The sequence below is a fragment of the Gilbertella persicaria genome, assembly GCF_025201335.1.
Source record: "Gilbertella persicaria strain CBS 190.32 chromosome Unknown B0P05scaffold_68, whole genome shotgun sequence".
NCBI lineage: Eukaryota > Fungi > Mucoromycota > Mucoromycetes > Mucorales > Choanephoraceae > Gilbertella > Gilbertella persicaria.
In genome coordinates, this window is record NW_026252029.1 from 47,852 (window position 1) to 70,965 (window position 23,114).

Sequence of the window (23,114 nt, forward strand, 5' to 3'; positions counted from 1 at the left end):
GTTGTGTTTGCTAGTTATGATATCTTAATTGCCTTATGATATTTATGTAATTATGCTTATGACTTTATAATTAATAGACATATCGATGTTACCAATAAACGTTTCAAACGAAATTGATTACTTGAGCAAACACACAATACACATGATCAATTGGGACTTATTATATAAAAAGACAAGCGAATCTTTATTCAATCGGCATTTACAATATGTTTATTCGATACTCAACAGTTGCCTTTATTCTTGTCTTTTTGACTCAATGTCTTCTTGCTGGTAAAGCTGTCATTGGCTATTTTCCCAATTGTAAGTGATTCATTTGTATGACTTAAACTTAATTGATTTTTTTTATGTAGGGCTCTATGCACGTTATCTTGTTTCCAATATTCAATTTGATATATACACACATATAAATTATGCTTTTGCTGTTATGGTGAAGAGTGCTACACCTGAATGGACTGATCCTGAAAACACAAACACTCAACTACCTCAACTTGTGGCAGCTGCTCACAAGTCCAATGCCAAAGTACTCATTTCCATTGGTGGTTGGTCTGGAAGTATCTCATTCAGGTAAGATGCCTAGTTTATGATTCAATAAATTGACCTTTTTCTTCTTTTTTTTTCAGTGATATGGCTGCTAGTAGTGATTCAAGAAAGGAGTTCATTGACTGGTGTGTAGATCAGATCAAACAATATGATGTTGACGGCTTTGATATTGACTGGGAATATCCTGGACGTCAAGGTGCTGGCTGTAACCAAGTTGATCCACAAAACGACGTTCAAAACTACTTGACATTACTTCAAGAATTACGCAAGGCTATTGGTTCTGATAAGGAAATTACGATTGCTGGTTATGTTCAAGGTTTTAAGACTGATGCAGGTCAATCATCGAATGAACTTGTTACCGCTATTGGTGATGTGCTTGATCGAGTTAATTTGATGACTTATGATATCAATGGTGCCTGGAATCCTGAAACTGGACCCAATTCGCCTTTGGATGCTTCTGGTGGAGGCGATAGTTTTAATTCAGCTATTGAATTTTGGACATCTGCTGGTGTGCCCGCCAGTAAGCTTGCTGCTGGTTTAGCTTTCTATGGAAGATCCACAAGTAAATAAGTGTTATTTTATGACATTCTCTTATAACCCTTTTTTGTAGCTGCAAAACAAGACATGACCAAGTCAGACTCAATCAACCAACCTCAAGTTCAAGGACAGTCTCCAAAAGGTGATTCTTATGATGCTTCTTGGCAAGATCCCAATTGTTCCAAGGATCCTGGAGGGCTCTCTGGCATTTGGCGCTTTGGAAACATGCTTTCTGAAGGTGTTTTAGATACAACGACTACTGCTAAAGCACCTTGGATTCGTACATGGGACAATGCTAGTTCGACGCCTTGGTTATTCAATCCTGAAACGAAGGTGTTTATTTCTTATGATGATCCTCTTTCAATTGCAGCCAAAGTCAAGTCAGCCCGAAGCAAAGGATTAGGTGGTATCATGATCTGGTCTGTGGATGAAGACTCTGAACAAAATGATTTATTGAAAGCAGCAGCACAAATCAATTAACTAATGTATTTATTTTAAGTCAATAAATACTTCAGATCAGTAGTGACAAGAATCGCCCATTAGATTTACAAAAACCGCCAGTGGACACTGCAATGTGTTTTATTTCCTCTTTTAAACAGAAACACAAAAGAAAACCTTTTTTTTTCTCTTTCTCTTCTTTTTGTCATAGTATGTTCAAAACAACTTCATATGAACCTAGTTTACCAGACACAATACATTTGAGACGAGAAACAGTTCCTGTTAAACACCTTGATACAACTACACTTGTTAATAACACAAGTGCTTTTACTTTTGAGCCTTTTCCTCTCGAAACTACTTCTACACGCGTATCGAGCACTATCATGGCAGGTACATGTATGTTTCTTATGACGCAATTTTTTATAGTATAAAACATGGAGCTACTTTTTTTTTTTTATTTCTGCCTCCCTTTATTTTTCTTTTTTCTTCTTCTTTTTCTTATTCTTAAATACATACATTATAGGCTCAGAAACAGCTATTCAAGATAATGCCATGTCGAAAGCACACCAGGCAATTACAATTCAGAATAGAGTGCCAGTGAAAGCAATAAGAATAGAGCGTGATTATTCCTTGGGTGATGGTATCACTCGTTTTAGTACCGAATATCCTGTAGAATTGACTGGCAAAGTAAGAAATGTACCAATCCTCCTTAATTTTAATTTTCTTGTTAGATCAGTCCTGAACAATTTGCACATACAATCACAGAAATCAATCGAATAATGGACTATGCAGATAGATTGACATGGCTTATTGTGTTAGAGAATATTGTTGAGACACTTACTATCTATTTATGGCCTATCTTTTTCTCTACACATTATCAGAGGGTAACCATCCTTACTTTATAGGCTTCTATCTCATTATTTATTTATGATTAGGTAGTCAAACGATTGCTGGCATTCATTGAATCAGAAAATTCAAATGTATATTATTCACAAGCATTGTCTATATCCAACCCAGTTAAATCAGCCTTTCTTTTCGTAAGTAGCTATCATGATGATTTATACTCATTCTTGTAGATTGAAATCAACTTTTACGAGTAAATTCGTTATTATACCCTTCTTTTTCATTCAAATAAACTTTATTTTACACTATCTTTACTTCCACAATATCTTCATGCTCTAATTCTGTGTCTTCGATTTTCAAATTATGATCTAATTCTTCACCTTCGAAAATCAGCATCATTTTTGTATTGGAATCCATGCCTGTCCTTGCTTTATAAGATTGGACAAGTGAAGAAAGAACGCTTGACTATAGAAATATTTTCAGAGGAGCAATCAAGCATGGATTTACTTACAGGTCTAATTCGAAAAAAAACTTCCTTCTTGTCACTTTCTCTTAGCTTCAAGATAATTCTATCTTCGCCTTCCTCTGTATTTTGAGTGGGTACGTCAGATTCGAATTTAGGGATCTCAAAGTCATCGTTGTCATCATTTTTTGCTTCTGCTATTCTCTTGAGACGCTCCTGTTTCTCTTTTTCTTTTTGTTGCTTCATGACATCAAAACAATGCTTTGGATAGACCTCTACCAGACAATAAGCATATTGTATCGTAGCTTTATAAAACTTACGCATGTTGTTTGTGCCAATGGGACTCATACCAACACCTGAGGGTGTTGCACTCAAAAAGACTGTTTCTTCATTATAGACCAATACCACTTCCGATTTTTTTAATTTTTTATGCATACAAAAGGCGTCCATCACCTTGTGAAATTGGACATTCTAAATCAAAGCATGAGTAAACCAAGGTATTAAGCCTTTGTCTATTGACTCACATCCATAATAATTATCTTGATAGGCTTCATTAGCTTCTCCACAAGGGACTTGCTCTTTTCACTTAATTCTGCCAAGTTGTGCTGGTATTGTAACCTGATAGAAATCTTTTGTGGCTCTGAATGTGTTTCTGGTTTGTTTTGGGAATTTTCCAAGAGGGCTGCTAATTCTGGATCTAGGTCCTCAATCTGAGCATCAGGTATAGAGGGCAATTCTTGAGCCTCGTCGTCCGAAAGATTGCTAGGAGAAATAAGAAGAGACTCTTTTCGTGTATTATGGCTTACATATAAGAAGCAGATTTTTCGTTTGTAGAAGGTGGTGAAGGTATAGGAAGAATGGCTGATCTAGACAATGCTTTGATTTGCTCAAGTGCAGGTCCAGTGGATATAAGATAAGGGTTTACGTCTGATAATGGTTCTGGTTCATTGATTGTATCATTCGTATCCCTGTTGTTGTCGCTCGCATCATGTATATTCCTGCTCATATCATTCGCATCTTTGTTATTGTTGTTCGTATTGTTATTCTGTGTTGTGTTGGATAGTTTGTTTTCTTTGGGTGGAGATGGGTGCTTCTTCTTTCTATCGAGTTTTCGAACTTGTTCAGTCTCTGAATCTGAATCTGAATCATTAAGACCAAATGCTTTTCCTATTTTATTCAAATCATAAGTAATATAGTTCTTATAGCTTTGAGTTTATTACTTGCGTTTTTTTAAAGAAGCAAGAAAGGAATTACGTGCTCGAACGTTTGTAATGTCGAAATCACTCATGGTGTTTATGTCAAAAGAAACAGAGAAGAGAAAAAAAGAATTTTATAATTTTAAAGTCAGAACTGAACAAATGAAAGCCTTTCGTTGGTTCAGAAGATAAACAGCATAAGACTCTATTTTTTTGCTTTGCCTGGATGGATCTTGTCTCTTAGCAATCATTGCTATGGCTACACAAATCAAGATGAAGTGAGCATAGCAACCAAAGAACAAAGTCACAATACTACCATGCCTAACTGAGTTGATTTTCCCCTCTTCTTTTCTTTTCTTTTTTCTTCTTTATCATGAGTTCTGCTTTTTATTCATTTATCAATTCAATTACCAATTCGATTACTTCGAGGTACGATATAAAGAATCAAATATCTACTGCAGGTCTATGGAAGATATATCAAGGCGAGCGAAAAACAACAGGCCAAAAAGTCGCATTATTCGTAATTAGACACAGCAGCCATGAACAGAATAACTCATTGTATCTAGATATTTGAGAAAAAGACACTCGATATATCGTTTAAAAGAGACCGCAATGCATCGAAACACGATACAGAACAAGTGTATGAACTATTAAAGAAAGAAGTAAGCATGTCTTGGCACCACTCTTTTTTTGACAACTGTAGGCAGGTAATCTGGCTCGATTGAGACACCCTTCGATTCTAGAAGTGGTTGAACCAGTGAGTGAGTCACGTAGCTCGATCGTGTTTGTGACAGAGCCTCTGATGGGATCCTTGACACACTTGGTTAAAAACAGCGAAAATTATTCATCCGATGCTCAAAAGCCAAGCCTTGATTTAGACGAACTTGAGGCAAGCCATTTTTCTACATATATATATATATATATTGGTTATTTATTGACTTGTTTCAATGACAGATTCAAAAGGGCTTATTGCAAGTAGGCAAAGGACTTCAGTTTTTGAGTGATGCTAAAGTGGTACACCATAATTTGACAACAGACGCTATATTTGTGAATGCAAAGGTGAGAAAAAGAAAGAGATGGCATGGTGATTGAACTATGTTATAGGGTGATTGGAAGATTGGCGGGTAATTTTCTCTCTCTTTTTTTAGAAAGATATATATATGTAGATGTTGATATTATAATTTAGATTAGGGCACAGTGTATTTCTAAATACGGGCAACTCAAATGAATTAAGCTACGAACAGAGCCAAGATTATTTACCAGAAGCATGCCAAATCAATTTAGATTATGCAGGTAAAACTAGCTATATCACTTATGTGTGTCTCATGATGCCCATAGCCCCTGAATTTGTACTTGACAATGATTTATGTCAAGCAAATGACATGTTTGCATTGGGTTGTTTAGCTTATGCTGTCCATAATAAGGGTGTGTCCTTACTCAAGACATTTAATAGTTTTCATGCTTATGAAAATCAAATCAAGGCACTTGCTTCTCATCCTTTTCAACATATTCCTATGGATCTTCAAAGTGTCATTCGATCCTTATTAACACGCCGTCCAAATCAAAGAATGGATCCTACCAGTTTTCAAAATTCAAGATACTTTGACAACTTGTTGGTGTCCACGATGAAGTTCTTAGAGAGCTTCCCTGAAAAGACTCGAGAAGAAAAAGCACAATTCATGAAGGGATTAGCGCGTGTCTTGGGTCAATTCCCAGAGCGTGTGTTAAAGAAAAAGGTATATGTGAAGGTGGGAACAGGACACAAGGATACTTATGTCAATTGTTAGATTTTACCATCTCTTTTAGAAGAATTGAAAGACTATCAACTGCTACCTTTTACGATTCCCAATGTGTTTATCATCACTCAGAAATTATCTCAAAACGAATTTTGTGATCTTGTCTTACCTTCATTGAAGCCTGTCTTTAATATAAGAGATCCACCACAAAACATGATTGTATTGTTAGAAAAGCTAGATGTATTACAACAAAAGACACCTCGAGAAGTGTTTCGTGATGGTAATAGCAACAAAAAGAAAGTATGAGCTGATTTTCTCTAGATGTGATGCCTCTTGTTTATGCTGCTTTGGAAGCACCCACTGCTGTTGTGCAAGAAAAAGCACTTCGTATTATACCATCTTTAGCCGAATCACTCGATTACACAGCTGTCAAGAGTTCACTTTTTCCTCGAGTTCAAACATTGTTCGTACAGACAACTATTCTTTCTGTCAAAGTCAGTACATTGATTTGTTTTCATGCCATGATCAAAGTTTTGGACAAATTCACAGTGCAAGAAAAACTAGTGCCTGTCTTAAAGAATATCAAGACAAAAGAACCTGCTGTTATGGTAATTCCATGTGAGAAAGAAAGTAGTCATCTTATATATATATAGTTAGCTACATTGGCTGTGTATGATGAAGTGGGCAAGATTGCTGATAAAGAGATCATTGCTACTGAAATATTGCCTCAATTATGGCGTATGAGTTTCGGACCTTTATTGAACTTGGAACAGGCAAGTAAATGTATGTAAAAAAAAGGCTGACATTGTTTGTTCTAGTTTCAAAAGTTTATGAAAACCATACGTGATTTAACAAACAGAGTAGAAGAAGCCCATGTAAAGCATTTGAGAGAAGTAAAATCATTAGAAGAACAAACACGCAGTGTTAGTGCTTCAGCATCACCTCAAATTGCTTCCAATCCATCTCCTAGAGTAGGTGAGACAGAAATCTCTTTTGAGAGCCTTGTCAGTGGCGGAAAAGCTATAGAAGAGCACAAGAATGATGATGATGTCTTTGGTTCTATGGTTCAAAACAGCACACTTGCTACTAATGTCATAAATTCGACGTCCGCTATCACTCCACAACAAAAGCCAGCCACTTCCACATGGACTTCTGCCCCATTGAACTTGCAGCCTCGACAAGCAAACACATGGAGTTCTTTATCACCCATCAAGTCTGACCATACTATGACACCTTCAGCGCCTATGAACAATACATGGTCAAGACCTTCGACAAATACCAGCAATAACAGTAACAGTAACAATAACAACAACAATAATAATACATGGTCGCAGAAACCTATGAATACTGCATGGTCACAAACAACGATTCAACCACTCGCATTGCCTCCTTCTCAAAATAACATGGCCTCTTTAAATGGATCTTTTAACAATATAACATTGAACAGCAACAGTTCACCTAATTACAATGCCCTTCAGTCCTTGTCAAATACTAACACAACTCCTCAATCCATGATGCCTCTTTCCTCTAGTATGGGCCTATTAAAACCTATTTCTTCACCCACAACAACTGCAACAAAGCCCCATCATGCTCAGTTGAGCAAGGCTAATTTACATGCATTTGATCCATTAGGATAGTTGTCATAAAATAGAAAGAGAAATGTACATTAATTAGTATACACCTAAAAAAAGAAAACATAATGCTTTCCTGACATATTTAGCGTATTTGTTTACAAATGTTCATTTCCGTTATTGGCTTGTTGTATAAACATTGAATTCAACATTTGCTATAGTATACCTGAATTAACCATATTACTTAAAAAAGATGACCTAAAACAACTCTGTTTGTGGTGAACGAGTACAGCTTCTTTTTTCTTCTTAAAAAGCAAAGGCAAAATCAATCATAATATCAAATGACCTTGAATGCATGAAGGTCATGCTGTGGCCATACGAATCGCCCTCAAGTTACACAGTCGCTAAATAACAAAAAAAAACAATTCATTACTTTTTTCCTTGCTATTTCTTTTTTTTTTTTTTTTTTTTTTTTTTTTTTTTTTTTTTTTTTTTGCATGCATTGTTATGTTGATTTGGTAGATCAAATACTTTTGTTGGATATGACACGATGAGGTATTATTTTCATGTATGTTTGTGATACTCATTCATCTCAAAGTAGCTATCATAACAATCACTATCCTATTTTATCAGAGCAGCAGTCTTGTGGAAATAAAATTATCATTTTTCCTACACCTGCTACTACAACAACGTCTTCTCTTAACCACCAAACTAATAAAAACACATCGCACCATGCATATTCAATCCGTACTCAACTTGGACGCATTGCTTTTACCATTGGCAACTACTTTTACCGGAAAAAACCAAATCAAGGCCACTCAAAACCTGTTGTGCAAAACAGACCTTATCTAACTTGCTTTTGGAGAAAGAGGAGGCATTTCCTATGGTGCTTTCGACCGATAGGATCCAACGCAACGGATATTTCTAAGAAAGAAAATGACTTGATTTGGACACCATTTGAACAAAAGAACCAAATATTTTTAACACATCAATATGATCAAATGCGTGTGGCTCCAGTAGAAGATTGTAGTAGAATTCAAGATAAGCATATTTTTGGGGGTCAAGCTGTAGTTACTGTCATGTTTAAAGAAGGTATTGCGTTTGCATTAGACCCAGAATGGCCTGAGCCAATGACATTTGAGATTACTTGTTTACCTAAATTAAATTGGCTTCAAAGATTTCGAGCCAGGCATCATTATGTACAACAACAGCAATAATGTTAGTAAGCCAATGTTATTTGTAATAATGTAACAATAATTAAAAAAAAAGTGGTATGATCACTGATAATCAGGGTCGTGTGTGGAGCTTAAAAAAAAGGGGAACATTCGGATAGACAAGCAGCATAAAGATTGACAGTTTTGTTGTTTAAATCTTAAAGTCGAATTTATAAAGGAAAACAAAACAATAAAAGGATCATTTTGGTGTTAATTATACTCTGTAACTCGCTAGCAATCTACATTAGTAGACATGTACTTATAGATACATTAATTTTAGAGTAATTGACAAAAATCAAAGTCGCTTATGCAAGCAAAATCATTGAGCAGTAATGCTCAAGAGTTTATCATTACTTTAAAAGAGCGACTAGTTTCTTATAAAATGGGATTCATTGTTGTGTACCTTTTTTTTTTTCTTTAACCTCTTGTTTAAGTACATTTTGCTATATATTTTGGAATTGTTCATCATCCATTCTTTTATTTTATACATTAATTGACCATACAATACCGTCTTTTTTTTTTCTTTTTGTTTCCTCTCGCCTAATCGTTTCACACAAATCTTATCATGGACAGGTAAAATTAAGAAATGCTTGGACATATTATCAATATCTTGTATTAATGTAAATCTACATAGTACCTTGACCGTTATTGCTTCTGAACAACTCAAATCCTTCTCTACTATGCTTGACAGGGCAAAGTCTTCACCTCTTGCATTAGCTGCCACTGCTGTTGTCGGTCTTTTTCTTTGGGAGCAAATCGATTACTTGAGAAAGAAGAAACACTTGCCCGGCCCTTCTTACAAGATCCCACTTATAGGGTCCATGATGGACTCTATGAAGCCTACTTTTGATAAATATAATTCCAAATGGAAGAGCGGCGATTTGTCTTGTGTTAGTGTGTTCAACAGGTAACATTTAATCGAACCACTTTTTCATTTTTTTAATTCACCGCTTGAATAATAGGTTTATTGTCATTGCCTCCAATTGTGAATTTAGCCGCAAAATCCTTAATTCACCTAATTTTGTTCAACCTGCTGTGGTTGATTCGATGCGCTATATTCTTTGCGATGACAATTGGGTCTTCATGGACGGTAAAGAACACATCAATTATCGTCGTGGGCTTAATGTTCTCTTCCAAAGAAAGGCACTCGGTATCTACCTCCCTATTATGGACAGAACATATCAAAAGCATTTCGATGAATGGCTTTCTCATGATGGAAGTGTTCGTAAATACCAATGGGACTTTAGAGAACTCAACATGATCTCTTCGCTCCGAGTCTTTTTAGGTGATTTTATGCCCGAACACGTTGCCAAGAAATGCTCTGAAGAATATTTTAACATTACAGCTGCCCTTGAGCTTGTTAACTTTCCTATTCCTTTGCCTGGCACTAAAGTATACAAAGCCATCAAGTCTCGAGAATATATCTATAATGCTTTTATTGAGTCTGTTAAAGATGCCCGTATTCGTATCAACGACCATGGACCTGTTACTTGCATGTTGGACAACTGGCTTGTCGCTATGAGAGAAACAGAAGAAGAATGTCAGCGTGAAGGAAAACCAGCACCTCATGAATTCACTGATCGAGAAATTGCTTTGACCTTAATGACCTTCCTCTTTGCTTCTCAAGATGCTACTTCTTCTGCACTCACCTGGACATTCCAACTATTAGCAGACCATCCTGAAACCTTGAAGAAAGTCTATGATGAACAAGACCGCCTTCGTGCTGATGATCCTGACCAACCCATCACACTTGAACTTATGGAAAAATCAACCTATCTTAGACAAGTTGTGAAGGAATCACTTCGTCTTCGACCTCCTGTCTTGATGGTGCCATATCAAACACATACTGATTTTCCTATCTCTGAAAACTACACAGTCCCTGCTAACTCAATGATCATTCCAACCACATATCCTGCACTTCATGATCCTGTTGCTTATCCTGATCCTGAAGGATTCAATCCTGATCGATGGGGCCCTGAAGGCTTTGCTGAGAAACATCCCAAGAACTTCATGGTATTTGGTAATGGTCCTCATCACTGCATTGGTAAAGAATACGCTGTTCTTCATTTGATGTCTACAGTAGCTCAAGCTACTCAACGATTTGAATTCAAGCATTACCGGACTCCTGATTCTGATCATATTTGGCTTTTTGCTACCACTTTTCCTAAAGATGAATGCGTTATGAGCTTTCATCCTCGAACCCAAAAACCCTTCCGTATTTAATAAAAAATATCTTGATCTATGATAAACACTGACCTGTCGAGAAATTCTCTTAGCATGGTGATACAAAGACTAAGGAAAGCTGTCAAAATAGGAAAAAAAAAGATACCGGGCCCTAGTTTTGTCCGATCCGGATTTACGATGAGGCGTGAGGCAGAAGCGATGGGTGGACAGAGATATACAGGAGTCAATTCTTCAAAAATAACAAGCTCCTTCTCTGTTCATTTTGTCTAAAAAGGTGAGATAACCATACTACCTAAAAGATTCAACCACGACAAGACATGCATCCATTGATAAACAGATGGATGATGAGATGGATTGGATTGGATTCGCAGAGTTGCAGTATATTAACCAAAACAATTTTTTGCAACGATAGAATCGCTTACCATGCAGATTTTCGTAAAGACCCTTACTGGCAAGACCATCACTTTGGAAGTCGAGAGGTAGCGTTCATTATGTTGGTGTGTGCGTTTACATATATATTTGTTGAGAGAGCAGACTTGTCAAACATACAAATCTATATGAACTAGCACACATCACTTGTAAGAGAGAGAGAAAAGAAACAAACTAACTCAATTATCATAGCTCTGACACCATTGACAATGTCAAGCAAAAGATTCAAGACAAGGAAGGTAAGCATATATCTATCACAAACAGAGAGAAAACATTTGTCTAAAAAAGAATCTTAAACATAGGTATTCCCCCAGACCAACAACGTCTTATCTTTGCTGGTAAGCAATTGGAAGATGGTCGTTCTTTGAGCGACTACAACATCCAAAAGGAATCCACTCTTCACTTGGTCCTCCGTCTCCGTGGTGGTATCATTGAACCCTCTCTCAAGGCTTTGGCTTCCAAGTACAACTGTGAAAAGATGATCTGCCGTAAGTGTTATGCTCGTCTTCCTCCTCGTGCCACCAACTGCCGTAAGAGAAAGTGTGGTCACACCAACCAACTCCGTCCCAAGAAGAAGCTCAAATAAACTACTCGCCTTGGAGAAAGAGAAAGAGTGTGTTATTCTCTTTTTTATTACATTATTTTATCATTCTTTTTTTTGCTAAAGTAATAAAAGTAAAAAAATTTAAACTATATCTCAATGTACAGTGCCAAAGCTTCGAACGCTATCTCGGGGTGATTGTGGCGTCTTACCACCTCGCTTATGTGTCTTCATTCGATTGACAAAAGCATTGCCACCAGCTGCTTGTTCTCGACATAGAGGGCAACCCATGTTTTGAGTGGATTTTAGCAATGCAGATTGATTGATCTTGCTTGTCAAGGTACCGGGGTTATGGTCTTGTTGAAGCTCATTATAGCTGACAGTCTTGATTTGGTTTGTTAGGCAAGTTTCATGGTAAGCATGTCGACAGAAGAAAATGATGGAATTGGGTATGTCTTCTACATTGTATTCATCAAAAACTGGTTCCTCACAGATATTACAGACCATTTCCTCTAGATTTGTTATAAGACAATCGTTTTGATTCTCTTTGTATACTTACGGGTACAATGAACACCACGCTTCTGAGCCTTGTACATCTTGTCTGCCAAGAGAACACTGTCGCTTACCAAGATTTTTTCACAACCTTCATGCAATGACATTTGAAGGTTGTAGTCTTGTAAGATCTTTAACAAAGCATCCTTTAAGCCAGGAATCTGTAAGTTGTCTGGAATACGTTTGATCAACCTTAATGGCTCAATATCAGTGCCAACATTCTCCAACAATCCACGAATAAAGTCTGTATAAAAAAAGGTTATTGATGTGCATATTGAGACTGTTAACTTACTTGGTTTATCCATGGAATAGGTTAACAAATCCTCCCATAGATCATCGTCTTTTTGCTCCTTTGCAAAATCAATAGCCTATACAAACAAATAAGCACAAGAAAAGAGTCCCTCATAGTATGATACTTACCCTTTGAACATCGCCTAGTCTCTCGATGATTAACATGAGTGCCTTTTTGTTGTTGCCCATGCGGCCTAGAATAAACACCATTTCAGGCACCAAATCTTTTTGTTCACATATTTTGAATGCCTATATCAATGTTAACCTTGATTCTCTTATTCTGTTGTATACCTTTTCTAAAGAGATATAATGACTTGCACGCAGAAAGTCTATAAGCTTAGAATAATCATATTCAGCATAAAGTTCAACTTGTAAATCATGGAATTCATATCCCAACTGACGATCACGGTCAAATAGAGCATCTAAATAGATATGCAAGAAAAGACGATTTCTTCTTAATTGCTTCACAACTTTTTCAGGCTAAAAATAACAATCAATATCTCTATTGTGTGCATTTTTTTGTATGCTTACAGGAATGGCGTCTGTGTTCTTGACTAACAGTTGCACAGCTGGCATGTTGGAAGGTTTTGTAGCCTTATTTTCTTCCTTTTCAAGCAAGTGTTGATCAAATTCCATTAGCAAAACTGCCTTGTCTTTGACTGCATCAAACATGTTGTATTCTTGAATAAGCTCAAATGCATTAGGTCTTCTTAGGCGAAGATTGTATTCAATGGCTTTGTCAGGTTGATTGTTATAAGTGTATCTAAAATGAATCAGTCTATGACAGCAAGTATTGGTTCATCACTTACAGATCAGCAAGACATTCTAGCAAGGTTTCGTTATTTTTATCCTTCTTCAAGACATCTTCCACAGCCACAATCACATTGGACAGATTGTATAGATTTCTAGGCCATTTGAGAATTGTGTTGCGTAAGGTGGCATGATCGCTCTTCAAAAACCATGCAAGTGCAATTTCATATACTGTGCTACTCAGTTGAGGATCCTTGATAGGTATGTAAGGTGTAATGGCTTTCAGTTCACCCAATTCTGTAAATTTGAATATCCAATCTTCCCATAATGTCTTGTCATTCTTGAGAATACCATCACATTCTTTTGCTGCTTCATCAAAGCGTTTTTCATTGACAAGCCAATTCAGATACGTTTGGCCAATATCGTTTTCATTGAACTTTTTACTGTTGGTGAATGATCTTATGGCTTCTAATGCTTCTCCAAAGCGCTCATGCTCTAAAAGCCATTCAATATGATCGTCTTGGTCTCTTGAGCGTGCTGCAATCAAGTCCTTTGGCCCCATAACATAAAACATATCTTCTTCCATCAAGAATTGAAGCACATAGTCATTGGCTTGATAATGTTCAAACCCGTTAAGTGCCAAAACATCTGCTGAAATCTCTTCATTGTCTGAATTGATGATATGAAGTTCTGGTTTTGATGCAAGTCGTTTGCGTTGAAAAGCTCCTTCATCATTCTCTTCTTCTTCTTCCAATAAATAAGACAATAGCATTAGGGTGTCTTTAAAGGGTGCAATACCGCTGATGATATAGTCTGTTTGAAACATGGAAACAATTTCTACATAATAGCTTGGTTGACCTGGTGCTGGATTTGTGACAGGCTTGATAGCTGCTACTTTGACTGTATCTGCCCAACCAATTAATAGAGTACTATCGTTTTTCCAACACATTCGACATTTATAAAGATCAGCTCGAGGACTTGCTTCAGGGCGATCAATATAAGTAATACGAATGTTGGTTGTTGTATCGTAAATCTTGACGCCTTTATCATTTGCCCATGCAATGAAATTGTTGCGCCATTCAATGGCATAAATAGGACCTTCATTGGCATGAAGTACAATATCTTTGTGCCCTAGCCAACCCTTTTCACTCATAATCAATTGCTCTGCCATACCGCCTATTACGAATTGACGTGTTGATTTATGAGCGTATTCTGGATCTAGTGCAACTGATTTAACTGGTCTTTTGTAATTGAAAGATTGGATTTCGGGTGTATAAAGTGCATAAATAAAGACTTTGCCTATATTTCCCCTTTTCTTTTAGTTGGCATATTTCTTATAGAGAGTATTACCATCATCAGAAGCACTGGCTACAAACTCATCTGATTTATCAATCGATATAGAATTGACTGTGGCAGAATGATTCTTGAAGCTTTTGATAACATTGCCTTCAAAATCAAGAATATGAACAGCGCCCCAGTGAGTACCAAGCGCCTAAAAATATATAAGGATCATAACGCGAGAGAAAAAAAAAACATACCAAAAATCGCTCAGACACACGTAATGTGGAGGCAGTATCTTTTTCTAAAATTTCTTTTACGTTGGCTCCTACTCGACGGTATCGAAGCTTGGGCTCATCCAGGTCGTCATCGTCATCGTCTTCTGTTTCTTCCTCGTCCTCATCGTATTCTTCGAGATCTGAGTCATACTCTTCTTGTTGTTCTTCTTCTTCTGAAACTTGAGCTATTTCGTCTTCTTTATTAGAGCTAATAGACATGCTATAATACAATAAAAGAAGAAAAAAAAAAGATTACAGGAGTTGAAACTTGTTGCATACACTTTGGTTTTTGTTTGAACTCAGACTTTTTGTGCCCTGTAAAGCTTTCATTATAATTGAATAAATCCTCAAAAGTACTTGAAAAGATGCTCACAATCTTTTTTTTTAATTGTCCAAGACCTAATTTCGATCATATCACTTTAAAAATAAATGATGATTTGAGAGTAGTTTAAAGAAAATTGTACTAAAGCATGGAATGATGCCTTGAAAGCAAAGGCAATTATGAGCATTAGTTTTGTTTATGTAGATAAAGCTTGCTTAGTTTTATTTCAAGTGTAGCTGCAAAACTTACAGCACTTGTTTTGAAAAAAAATTGTCTTGTTATACACACTTAGTGCTAATAGATTAAACTGATATTTGTGTTAATGATCTACACAATTTGTCTTCTTTGATTTTCTTTCTCCTTGTTCTTCATAATGCTGCTATTTTGGAAGATTAGAGTTCTTTCTCACATAAAGTTTGGTGCGCGCCAAAAGGCTAAAAGATTCTCTCTTAGGGACATGAGTAAGTGCAAAATAGCTCTTTATGTTTATTCAAGCTATACTAACTGTAAGTCATAACAACAGATGTCAAATCAAGATATATTTCAAAAGCGCAAAGTCTGTTGTACAAAGTGTAATACAAATCTTGATCTATACAAAGGACATCATTTCACGTGATAGTAGCCTAAAGCCTCTTTTTCCTTTTAACTGAATCTTAATTGATACTTGCCAGCAGATGTAATGTCTTTTCTCTCTCGCTACTATGTCTTTCCGAGAATTGAATGTACATTTCGGAACAACCCTAAGACTCCAATTCGACAATACTATTTTTGTAAATGCATTTGATAGAACTCAGCAGGACTGCTTTTGCAGGATATTCAAAAGAATTTTTTTTTTCAAAACATCTTCAACTTCCTGTCAACTACACAACTATGCGTCTTCCTACTGCCGACGAACTCGAACAACTCGAAGATATTGGTAAGAAAAACAAAATTAGCATGGTTTCAGAGCACACTGACTTATTACCACACCTTTTTTCTATAGAAAAGCAATGGGCTGTCAAGGTATGTTTGGTGGATATATAAGTGTTTTTTTTTACTGACGTGCTTATAGGCTATGCACCACGCCGAGACCTACTTCAAGTTGATTTCCACTATCGACCCTCGTCAGTTTCGTTTGACAAAGTAATTCGGGAAATATGTATACGCAAAATACTAAATACAACTACAATAGCATTGACGATGAAATCCTCAAGGATTTTGAAGAAAACTTCCCAGAGATCAATGTAGAACATTTGGATGAAAACCACTTCAAGACACCCGCTGCTAAAGAAAAATGGAGAAACTTTATTAACAAATATGAAAAGAGAGTGAATGAATATAACTTTGGATCATTGATCCGTATTGATTGTAGAGAAGATTATACAGAACAAAACACTATGTTCGGTAAGTAAATCAAATGCATCTTTTTGTAATCTAACACTTCAAATCATCAGGTGTACGCATGCAGGTAATTAACGCTAACACGGCATACAGGAGACAAAGTGACTTATCGTTTATGTAGTTTTATGCTATTGAAATTGCTAGAAATAAGAAGGGATTGAATGATTCCTTGCGCAAGAAATAATAAAGTTTTTGTTTATAAATGCTTGGCGAAAAGAAGAGTGAAAGACTGTTTTGCATAAAAGGGGCAAGTTATTTGTTTGGCTCCTGCATATACATATCAAAATGATTTTCTATCGGAGGTTCAAGAGAAAGGAGAAAGGAGGGGGAAGTTTAGGAGACTGTGGCAAATCAATACATCTTGTTGACAACATACATGAATAGATAGGAGAAGATGGATAGAAAAGAAACTTCCTTACATATTTTATCTCCTTCTTTCTGTTAACAATCATATATAAAAACTAGCTATTTTCTTTCTTTCTTTCTTTTTCTTTTAATTATAACTCTTTATTATGCTTGGTCGTTCTGCTATTAAACTCTTAAATCGTCGCAATGTCATTGCTTTAGGTGCTATGGCTACCACAGGTGGTGCCTTGTTGATGAGCTCAGATAGAAAGCAAGTCCATGCTGAATCAAATCAACTCAAATTCTGGCAAAGTTTGCCTGGTGAAAATACACCCGAGAACCCAGGTTTTGCTAAGCTGCGTGGTATGGCTGCTGAGCAACGATTTAGAACATCTCTTGCTCAAAACAATGGCAAGACTGATTTTGATGTTGTGATTGGTAAGTCGTGTTTTATCTTGAGTAAACATACCAACATGCATTCCTATTTTTAGTCGGTGGTGGTATCATTGGTTTAGCTACTGCAAGAGAATTATTGAAACGTTTTCCCAACATGACTGTTGCCGTTCTGGAAAAGGAACGTGAAGTGGCTGCTCATCAATCAGGTCACAACAGTGGTGTTATTCATGCTGGTATCTATTATAAGCCTGGTTCTCGTATGGCCAAGACTTGTGTTCGTGGTGCTGATTTGATGTATGAGTACTGCAAACAAAATCAATTGCCTGTTGAACGTTGTGGTAAATTAATTGTTGCTGTTGATGAAAAGGAACACAAACAAGTCGAAAGATTGATGGAGATCGCTACCTTAAATGGTGTAAAAGATCTTCAAGTTCTTAACAGTGAAGAGGTACGATCCTATTCTCCGTGTCGATCTGTTTATTAATATAATTAAATGGTAGATCAAGAAATTGGAACCCAATGTCGTTGCTTATTCTGCTCTTTACTCTCCAAACACCGGTATCACTGACTTTGGCCTTGTTGCTCAATGTATTGCTAATGAAATTATGCAAACTGGGTAAGAAGAATAGAAAAAACTAAACGGTTTGCTCATACATTTTTTTAGTCGTGCTGAAATCAAACTTGCTTTTGAGGCTCGTAAGTTTGAGGGTAGATCCGATGGTAGAGTAGAGGTAAGAAAATAAAATAATGGTTGAATACAGTCTAACTCTTCTTATAGATTTGGGGTGGCGAACCCAACCAAAGAGGTCCCACACTTAAAGTTACGGCCAAGAATGTAATCACTTGTGCAGGATTTTATTCAGACCGCGTTGCAGGTCTTGCAGGAGGTGATTCTAGCCGTGCCAAGGTCGTTACTTTTAGAGGCACTTACTATCAACTCAAGCCTGAATACCGTGGTATCTGTCGCATGAATGTCTATCCTGTCCCTAGTGGTGGCGGTATCCCAGTAGGTGTTCACTTTACACCTACTGTGAATACACGTCGAGGTATTCAAATGATTGTTGGCCCTGGTGCCTGTTTGTCTTTTGCTCGTGAAGGCTACACTTTTACTGATTTCAAGTGGCAAGATATCTGGGCCTCTTTAACCAACATGAACTTGTGGATGTTTGCTCTCAAAAACCCTTCCTTATCTATTGGTGAACTCTATAAGGACATGAACAAGCGTGCTTTCTTACGTGCTGCTCAAGCTTATGTTCCTGGATTAACTGAAGATATGGTTGAAGAAAGTTTTGCTGGTGTTATGTCACAAGTATTTGAGAAGGGAGGTATTGCTGCAAATGACTATATTTTGGAGCGCAAGGTCATGGATGGAAAAATCCTTTGCGTCCGCAACGCACCTACTCCTGCATGCACTGCTTCCCTGGCTATTGCAGAAATGCTGATCGACACTGCAACTGAAGACTTTGAATGGAAGAAAGAAGAGTCTTCTGATAAAAAAGTGACTCATGCACCAAAGGCTCAACAACTTGCCCTTGCTGCTTAAATGTAAACACACATATATATATATACATACAAAATTATTCTACATCCACATTCATCTCCTATTCTCTTTCTCTTTCTCTTTATATATTATAGTTATTATTAAATGCATTACATTTTACATTATCTATTGTGTGACATCAAGCAATGGATGTGCGATCCTAAATATTTATACATGCATACATATTTATACTAGAGTGTTATAGTCTGTTACATAGATAGAAAAAGAAAGAGAAGTAAATGTTGAGCCATATTGTTTCACAAGGCAATAGTATGAGAAAAGCCTCTTTTTTTTTACAAAAGTATGTCAAACCGCATGGATTTAGCGGAAAGCTAAACCTTAATCAAATTAAAATAATGCAGTTTTGAATGATAAGGATTGAGCTTTTTTTTGGCATGTCGATTGCTTGCATTAAAGTAGAGAAAACGGTTTATTGAATAAAATAAAGGCTTCTACAATAGACATAACATCTCTTTAATGACAGTTTTCTAATTTCTTTTTCAAAATCAAAAGATGATTATTATTGATGACAGCCAAAGGAACTTGTTTTAAAGAACTATATACAGTCTTGCTGATGTTATTGACACCAGATATCTTCTTTAACTGCCTTGAGACTATTCTTCTCTATGATTCACTACGCCCTCTCTTGGAATGAGCACTTTGACAATGATCAGATAGATCACCATGCTCAAGGTATTCCTTTATCCATTTCATAACGCTCCTTGCACTATCATCCTGCGAGTGGCAAACCATCTAGTCTATTTCTAAAGTATAATCCTACAGAGAAGTTGAGAGAAATTGTACGACTCAATTATGCTACCCTCTTTCTCCTTGTTCATAACAGATTTAGTTCCCTCCTGTAACTTTTCAATCGATTCTTTAATCATATCAACAGCTCTTTTTGAGGGTGAGTTAATCGATCGTTTACTTCTTCCTCTATCTCATTTTTGTCGACAACAGTGATACCAAAATTAAACAACGTTGCTCTGGAACCAACTTTCTCGGCTTTGACTTTTCTTCTACACTTAGTTGATCTTGAATCTTTTGAATAAGGGCCACGTCTTTTCTAGCCTGTATTCCCATTATCTTTGAGCAAGTCTAGGAAAGAACTGTTGATATTATCCTCTACAGTCTGCGAATCTTCCACGACTTCCGAGTTCTCGATAACAGCTATTTCTGTCCTAATTTCTTTCATAGGTCTTCCTTTTTCATCTTTTCTTCTAGTCCTAAAGCACAAATTTCTTTTACTGGGGTAAGGCATTTTTAAAGTTATTTGAAAAAAAGGCTCTAATTATTCTTCAAGTACTGAAGATTGTATGTCCTTGTTACACAATGGAACATATAAATACAAATAGCTTATTTTTATTGGACAGCTATTTCAGTTTATAGCTCTACCTCTGCCCTATTTCTCTATAGCTCACCAGTTTAAAGCATTGGAATACCGATTCATTTCGAAAAGCGCCAATACTCTATTTTTACATGAAAAGAAAGAAACTCTGCCATGCAAGCTTAGTTAAGAAAGGTTATAAGTGTAATGTTTAGGTAAAGAAGTCTCAAAAGAATGAGCTTAGGTAAACATGAAGTTTTTCAAAAGTTGGTATATTTGTGTGTGTGTGTGTGTGTGTGTGTGTGTGTGTTAAAGCTCAAAGGCACGTTAATAAGCTAAAAAAAAGCAGATCACTTTTTGTTGTTGTTTTTTTATGAATCACAATAAGGTACAAATCTTGGTTTTCAATCCTCCCTTGCGATTACTAAGAATAAGTCCCGTGGCTGTATGGATTACTTTAGCAATGTTTGTGTTCGTTTTTGCACTACATTCAATGTATTGTGTATTGAGTTTCTTTGCCAATGCTTCTGCCTGGATATGCAAACAATAAGCAACTTTTTTTCTTGTTTGTTATCGTCACTGTACCTGTTCAACAGTAATCAACTGCTGTCCATTTGTGCGTAACTCTGCTATACGCTTTCCATTTACTCTTAAATCGCTTTTTGTTCCAACTAATAAACGAGGTGTGTTGAACAAAAAGTGATCCATTTCAGGTATCCACTACAAAATAGGTTATACATATTTTGTATGAGCAATAACAAACCATACTCTGTCTTTGACGTTTTCAAACGATTGAACCTGGTCAATAGCAAAGCAAGCTAGAATGACATCTGTCTCGGGATAACATAATGGTCGAAGTCTATCATATTCTTCTTGGCCAGCTGTATCCCATAACGATAACTCAATTGATTTTCCTGATTCATGATTGATAATTGCAATGTAGTTTTCAAATACAGTTGGAACATAATCCTAAGGCGAATGTTTACTTCATGCTTCTTGTTTGTTCTTCACGTACCTCTGGAAATTCATTGTGTTGAAAAACATGGAGTAGACTCGTTTTACCACAAAAACCGTCACCAACTACGACCAACTTTTTTCGACTAAGCTATATAATAAAAGTTAATGTTTTTCAATTTTTCTTTTGATTTTGCCTTACTTTTCGCATCCTTTTTTTGCCTAATATTGTAACAAGAAGAAAAGAAGAGAAAAGAAAAAACAAAATCAAATGACCTGAATTTTTTCACCAAAAGCGGTAGATTTTTTGTAACTCAGTTTGTTAATTGATTGAATTGAGGTACAGATTCAGGCAACAAATGTCTTTGTAACCATAGCTTCTACTTGCTTTCAGGCAATTTTCTTTCAATTGAAAGTCGAATGAGTCCCTTTACATTAGAAACAACGTTATAGTGGTTTGTGGAATAGGCAGCCTTGTTATAGCACGCAACTCTATATACTCTATTCTCTTATTTTATTTGATACATTGAAAATACACATCCTTGCTTTCATTAAGTTTCGTGGAAAAAAATGACATGCAATGCATCTCACTTGTTTTCTCAAAAAGAACCTTTCCTCTTCCTGATTCATAAAGATCTAATAACGATAATAATGATGTAATCTTTCATTAAAAAATAAAAGACAGAGCAAATAAAGAGACAAACAAGCAGAGAGAAGTTATTGAATCAAAGACACGGTGGGTTGTTTCTGTCAAGCAAAAGCACGAACAAAAACTATTGATAATATTGGTAAATGATATCAAATCATTCAAAACGAACATCAAAGCAACCTAAAGTAAACCCTGCATAAAGTCAATTATCTCTTAAAATTGATTTTACATCTATTGCTATCAGATTGAAGTTGACTTTGATTCTAATAGAGATAAGAGAAGACTTTCGAAGCAATATGAGCTTTGTTCAAGAAGGCCATTTTTAAGTATAGAAAAATAAGGAGAAGGCTTGAAGGATCAACACAAGATGTAGTTTCTTTAGCCAAAGGCTGTTCATAAAATATTATTCCCCTTAAAAAAGTTTCGTATTCAAGCTGTATTTAGAGTCACACAAACACCAGGTAAGCCCAGATTTTTTTTGTCTTTTTTATTTTTCCAGCTGTTATGATACCTCGATTACCGCCCGTCTTGTTAGCATTGATAGGAGGTGCTTCCGTGTATGGAATTAAGTACGCCCTTGATCGTTTCGAGCCTAAAGCTATTGGACCACCAGGCTCCTCAGAACATTATGAAAGAGTACTGAAATACAGACGTAACGTCAAAAATGCAGGTGTGGCAGCCGCAGCATCTGGTCTCATTTATGCAGGCTATTGGAGTAAGTCGCGTCTTGTTAGAAAATAGACTCATGCTACGTTACTTATAGTTTATGAATCTCGCCAACACCGTCAATCACCAGCAGTAGTAAGTCATAAAGACTACGAGCATTCTCGGGCCTTTTATGAAGACCAGTATAAAGAAAGAGAAAAGAAGTTTGCAGAAGAGAGAGAAGCGCTACTTCAGTCTGAAAGAGAGAAGGAAAAGTTAGCAAGGCAGCAATTAGAACATGAAGTCGCAGCTATGAAAAAAGCAATCGACAAAAACAAATAAAGAAATTACATAATACGCCTTTCACAAGACAGGAAATAATCGTCGCTTCAAAAAAAAAAAGGAAAGAGATGCTGTACAATGAGGGCCGATGATACATCAAAGCAAGGCTATATGAACAGCACTTGCGAGCAAAGGATTTGAATATTCATTTTAAGGACCACAATGAAAAAAAACATAAGATTTTCGAAAGAGACTAGTAACTTTAGCTCCTTCAATGCAAGTTGAGAGATTGATCCCAGAAAACTGGTCCTCATATACCAAAAAAAGAATTTCGAGTTTAATAAGTGCTGTATATGTATTCTATTTTACATTCTGCTCAAATCTTAGAAAACTTGCGTATGTCTCAAAAGGAGAATGTATTAAAATGCTATTG

The 23,114-nt window shown here is 36.3% G+C and overlaps 12 protein-coding genes across 12 annotated transcripts; 9 read left to right on the plus strand and 3 right to left on the minus strand.

The window, feature by feature from the left end:
- The first annotated feature begins 139 nt into the window (after nucleotides 1–139).
- Nucleotides 140–1,708, plus strand: B0P05DRAFT_641757 (glycoside hydrolase superfamily). The gene is made up of 4 exons (XM_051583786.1): nucleotides 140–300; nucleotides 351–564; nucleotides 621–1,102; nucleotides 1,151–1,708. Exons 1-4 carry the CDS (start codon nucleotides 207–209, stop codon nucleotides 1,555–1,557), a joined length of 1,197 nt encoding a protein of 398 aa, XP_051429820.1. The 5' UTR covers nucleotides 140–206; the 3' UTR covers nucleotides 1,558–1,708.
- B0P05DRAFT_563262 (Golgin subfamily A member 7/ERF4) lies at nucleotides 1,674–2,652 on the plus strand. Its single transcript, XM_051580704.1, has 4 exons — nucleotides 1,674–2,202; nucleotides 2,247–2,399; nucleotides 2,451–2,552; nucleotides 2,592–2,652. The coding sequence occupies exons 1-4, from the start codon at nucleotides 2,068–2,070 to the stop codon at nucleotides 2,613–2,615; spliced, it is 414 nt and encodes a 137-aa protein (XP_051429821.1). The 5' UTR covers nucleotides 1,674–2,067; the 3' UTR covers nucleotides 2,616–2,652.
- Nucleotides 2,653–4,304, minus strand: B0P05DRAFT_563268 (ubiquitin-2 like Rad60 SUMO-like-domain-containing protein; the record flags this gene model as incomplete). The annotated part of the gene is made up of 6 exons (XM_051580705.1): nucleotides 4,046–4,304; nucleotides 3,628–3,988; nucleotides 3,346–3,583; nucleotides 3,142–3,292; nucleotides 2,870–3,096; nucleotides 2,653–2,823 (listed from the first exon to the last, which is right to left on the minus strand). Coding segments are annotated over exons 1-6 (1,201 nt in total), but the record flags the coding sequence as incomplete, so codon positions are not given.
- B0P05DRAFT_563282 (kinase-like domain-containing protein) lies at nucleotides 4,305–7,691 on the plus strand. Its single transcript, XM_051580706.1, has 11 exons — nucleotides 4,305–4,537; nucleotides 4,584–4,679; nucleotides 4,721–4,906; nucleotides 4,972–5,076; nucleotides 5,122–5,141; nucleotides 5,204–5,310; nucleotides 5,356–5,753; nucleotides 5,805–6,033; nucleotides 6,075–6,361; nucleotides 6,407–6,526; nucleotides 6,572–7,691. The coding sequence occupies exons 1-11, from the start codon at nucleotides 4,391–4,393 to the stop codon at nucleotides 7,388–7,390; spliced, it is 2,514 nt and encodes an 837-aa protein (XP_051429823.1). The 5' UTR covers nucleotides 4,305–4,390; the 3' UTR covers nucleotides 7,391–7,691.
- Nucleotides 7,692–7,819: 128 nt separating this feature from the next.
- On the plus strand, nucleotides 7,820–8,748 carry B0P05DRAFT_563285 (uncharacterized protein). Its single transcript, XM_051580707.1, has one exon. The coding sequence runs from the start codon at nucleotides 7,891–7,893 to the stop codon at nucleotides 8,539–8,541; it is 651 nt and encodes a 216-aa protein (XP_051429824.1). The 5' UTR covers nucleotides 7,820–7,890; the 3' UTR covers nucleotides 8,542–8,748.
- A 614-nt stretch (nucleotides 8,749–9,362) lies between these two features.
- B0P05DRAFT_582008 (cytochrome P450) lies at nucleotides 9,363–10,761 on the plus strand (the record flags this gene model as incomplete). Its single annotated transcript, XM_051582151.1, has 2 exons — nucleotides 9,363–9,445; nucleotides 9,501–10,761. The coding sequence occupies 2 exons, from the start codon at nucleotides 9,363–9,365 to the stop codon at nucleotides 10,759–10,761; spliced, it is 1,344 nt and encodes a 447-aa protein (XP_051429825.1).
- Nucleotides 10,762–11,124: 363 nt separating this feature from the next.
- B0P05DRAFT_629030 (ubiquitin-60S ribosomal protein L40) lies at nucleotides 11,125–11,832 on the plus strand. Its single transcript, XM_051583483.1, has 3 exons — nucleotides 11,125–11,201; nucleotides 11,344–11,390; nucleotides 11,454–11,832. The coding sequence occupies exons 1-3, from the start codon at nucleotides 11,146–11,148 to the stop codon at nucleotides 11,735–11,737; spliced, it is 387 nt and encodes a 128-aa protein (XP_051429826.1). The 5' UTR covers nucleotides 11,125–11,145; the 3' UTR covers nucleotides 11,738–11,832.
- A 381-nt stretch (nucleotides 11,833–12,213) lies between these two features.
- On the minus strand, nucleotides 12,214–15,060 carry B0P05DRAFT_480362 (uncharacterized protein; the record flags this gene model as incomplete). Its single annotated transcript, XM_051575124.1, has 8 exons — nucleotides 12,214–12,488; nucleotides 12,537–12,612; nucleotides 12,665–12,784; nucleotides 12,827–13,015; nucleotides 13,067–13,298; nucleotides 13,345–14,584; nucleotides 14,636–14,777; nucleotides 14,824–15,060. The coding sequence occupies 8 exons, from the start codon at nucleotides 15,058–15,060 to the stop codon at nucleotides 12,214–12,216; spliced, it is 2,511 nt and encodes an 836-aa protein (XP_051429827.1).
- An 842-nt stretch (nucleotides 15,061–15,902) lies between these two features.
- On the plus strand, nucleotides 15,903–16,763 carry B0P05DRAFT_563292 (polysaccharide biosynthesis-domain-containing protein). Its single transcript, XM_051580708.1, has 6 exons — nucleotides 15,903–16,079; nucleotides 16,146–16,165; nucleotides 16,215–16,285; nucleotides 16,335–16,546; nucleotides 16,597–16,610; nucleotides 16,665–16,763. The coding sequence occupies exons 1-6, from the start codon at nucleotides 15,938–15,940 to the stop codon at nucleotides 16,725–16,727; spliced, it is 522 nt and encodes a 173-aa protein (XP_051429828.1). The 5' UTR covers nucleotides 15,903–15,937; the 3' UTR covers nucleotides 16,728–16,763.
- Nucleotides 16,764–19,037, plus strand: B0P05DRAFT_499918 (FAD dependent oxidoreductase-domain-containing protein). The gene is made up of 5 exons (XM_051575423.1): nucleotides 16,764–17,326; nucleotides 17,380–17,732; nucleotides 17,785–17,900; nucleotides 17,949–18,015; nucleotides 18,063–19,037. Exons 1-5 carry the CDS (start codon nucleotides 17,056–17,058, stop codon nucleotides 18,825–18,827), a joined length of 1,572 nt encoding a protein of 523 aa, XP_051429829.1. The 5' UTR covers nucleotides 16,764–17,055; the 3' UTR covers nucleotides 18,828–19,037.
- A 1,391-nt stretch (nucleotides 19,038–20,428) lies between these two features.
- On the minus strand, nucleotides 20,429–21,340 carry B0P05DRAFT_563298 (protein RHO1). Its single transcript, XM_051580709.1, has 5 exons — nucleotides 21,308–21,340; nucleotides 21,167–21,256; nucleotides 20,920–21,120; nucleotides 20,737–20,871; nucleotides 20,429–20,682 (listed from the first exon to the last, which is right to left on the minus strand). The coding sequence occupies exons 1-5, from the start codon at nucleotides 21,314–21,316 to the stop codon at nucleotides 20,530–20,532; spliced, it is 588 nt and encodes a 195-aa protein (XP_051429830.1). The 5' UTR covers nucleotides 21,317–21,340; the 3' UTR covers nucleotides 20,429–20,529.
- Nucleotides 21,341–22,142: 802 nt separating this feature from the next.
- On the plus strand, nucleotides 22,143–22,770 carry B0P05DRAFT_563299 (uncharacterized protein). The gene is made up of 2 exons (XM_051580710.1): nucleotides 22,143–22,469; nucleotides 22,518–22,770. Exons 1-2 carry the CDS (start codon nucleotides 22,259–22,261, stop codon nucleotides 22,739–22,741), a joined length of 435 nt encoding a protein of 144 aa, XP_051429831.1. The 5' UTR covers nucleotides 22,143–22,258; the 3' UTR covers nucleotides 22,742–22,770.
- Nucleotides 22,771–23,114: the final 344 nt, after the last annotated feature.

Excerpts from the sequence above, each read along its gene's own strand:
- B0P05DRAFT_629030 (XM_051583483.1), top strand. The coding sequence starts at position 11,146 with ATGCAGATTTTCGTAAAGACCCTTACTGGCAAGACCATCACTTTGGAA. Across the intron at positions 11,202-11,343 it reads ATCACTTTGGAAGTCGAGAG|CTCTGACACCATTGACAATG; the intron begins GTAGCGTTCATT and ends CAATTATCATAG. Across the intron at positions 11,391-11,453 it reads AAAGATTCAAGACAAGGAAG|GTATTCCCCCAGACCAACAA; the intron begins GTAAGCATATAT and ends TCTTAAACATAG.
- B0P05DRAFT_563282 (XM_051580706.1), top strand. The coding sequence starts at position 4,391 with ATGAGTTCTGCTTTTTATTCATTTATCAATTCAATTACCAATTCGATT. Across the intron at positions 5,077-5,121 it reads CTATATTTGTGAATGCAAAG|GGTGATTGGAAGATTGGCGG; the intron begins GTGAGAAAAAGA and ends ACTATGTTATAG. Across the intron at positions 6,527-6,571 it reads CTTTATTGAACTTGGAACAG|TTTCAAAAGTTTATGAAAAC; the intron begins GCAAGTAAATGT and ends TGTTTGTTCTAG.
- B0P05DRAFT_563292 (XM_051580708.1), top strand. The coding sequence starts at position 15,938 with ATGCATTTGATAGAACTCAGCAGGACTGCTTTTGCAGGATATTCAAAA. Across the intron at positions 16,080-16,145 it reads CGAACAACTCGAAGATATTG|AAAAGCAATGGGCTGTCAAG; the intron begins GTAAGAAAAACA and ends TTTTTTCTATAG. Across the intron at positions 16,286-16,334 it reads CGTCAGTTTCGTTTGACAAA|CATTGACGATGAAATCCTCA; the intron begins GTAATTCGGGAA and ends CAACTACAATAG.
- B0P05DRAFT_563285 (XM_051580707.1), top strand. The coding sequence starts at position 7,891 with ATGTATGTTTGTGATACTCATTCATCTCAAAGTAGCTATCATAACAAT.
- B0P05DRAFT_641757 (XM_051583786.1), top strand. The coding sequence starts at position 207 with ATGTTTATTCGATACTCAACAGTTGCCTTTATTCTTGTCTTTTTGACT. Across the intron at positions 301-350 it reads CATTGGCTATTTTCCCAATT|GGCTCTATGCACGTTATCTT; the intron begins GTAAGTGATTCA and ends TTTTTTATGTAG. Across the intron at positions 1,103-1,150 it reads TTTCTATGGAAGATCCACAA|CTGCAAAACAAGACATGACC; the intron begins GTAAATAAGTGT and ends CCTTTTTTGTAG.
- B0P05DRAFT_499918 (XM_051575423.1), top strand. The coding sequence starts at position 17,056 with ATGCTTGGTCGTTCTGCTATTAAACTCTTAAATCGTCGCAATGTCATT. Across the intron at positions 17,327-17,379 it reads TGATTTTGATGTTGTGATTG|TCGGTGGTGGTATCATTGGT; the intron begins GTAAGTCGTGTT and ends TCCTATTTTTAG. Across the intron at positions 17,733-17,784 it reads AAGTTCTTAACAGTGAAGAG|ATCAAGAAATTGGAACCCAA; the intron begins GTACGATCCTAT and ends ATTAAATGGTAG.
- B0P05DRAFT_563299 (XM_051580710.1), top strand. The coding sequence starts at position 22,259 with ATGATACCTCGATTACCGCCCGTCTTGTTAGCATTGATAGGAGGTGCT. Across the intron at positions 22,470-22,517 it reads CATTTATGCAGGCTATTGGA|TTTATGAATCTCGCCAACAC; the intron begins GTAAGTCGCGTC and ends CGTTACTTATAG.
- B0P05DRAFT_563262 (XM_051580704.1), top strand. The coding sequence starts at position 2,068 with ATGTCGAAAGCACACCAGGCAATTACAATTCAGAATAGAGTGCCAGTG. Across the intron at positions 2,203-2,246 it reads CTGTAGAATTGACTGGCAAA|ATCAGTCCTGAACAATTTGC; the intron begins GTAAGAAATGTA and ends TTTTCTTGTTAG. Across the intron at positions 2,400-2,450 it reads TCTCTACACATTATCAGAGG|GTAGTCAAACGATTGCTGGC; the intron begins GTAACCATCCTT and ends ATTTATGATTAG.
- B0P05DRAFT_563298 (XM_051580709.1), bottom strand. Across the intron at positions 21,121-21,166 it reads AACACAATGAATTTCCAGAG|GATTATGTTCCAACTGTATT; the intron begins GTACGTGAAGAA and ends CATTCGCCTTAG. Across the intron at positions 20,683-20,736 it reads AGTTGATTACTGTTGAACAG|GCAGAAGCATTGGCAAAGAA; the intron begins GTACAGTGACGA and ends TTGCATATCCAG.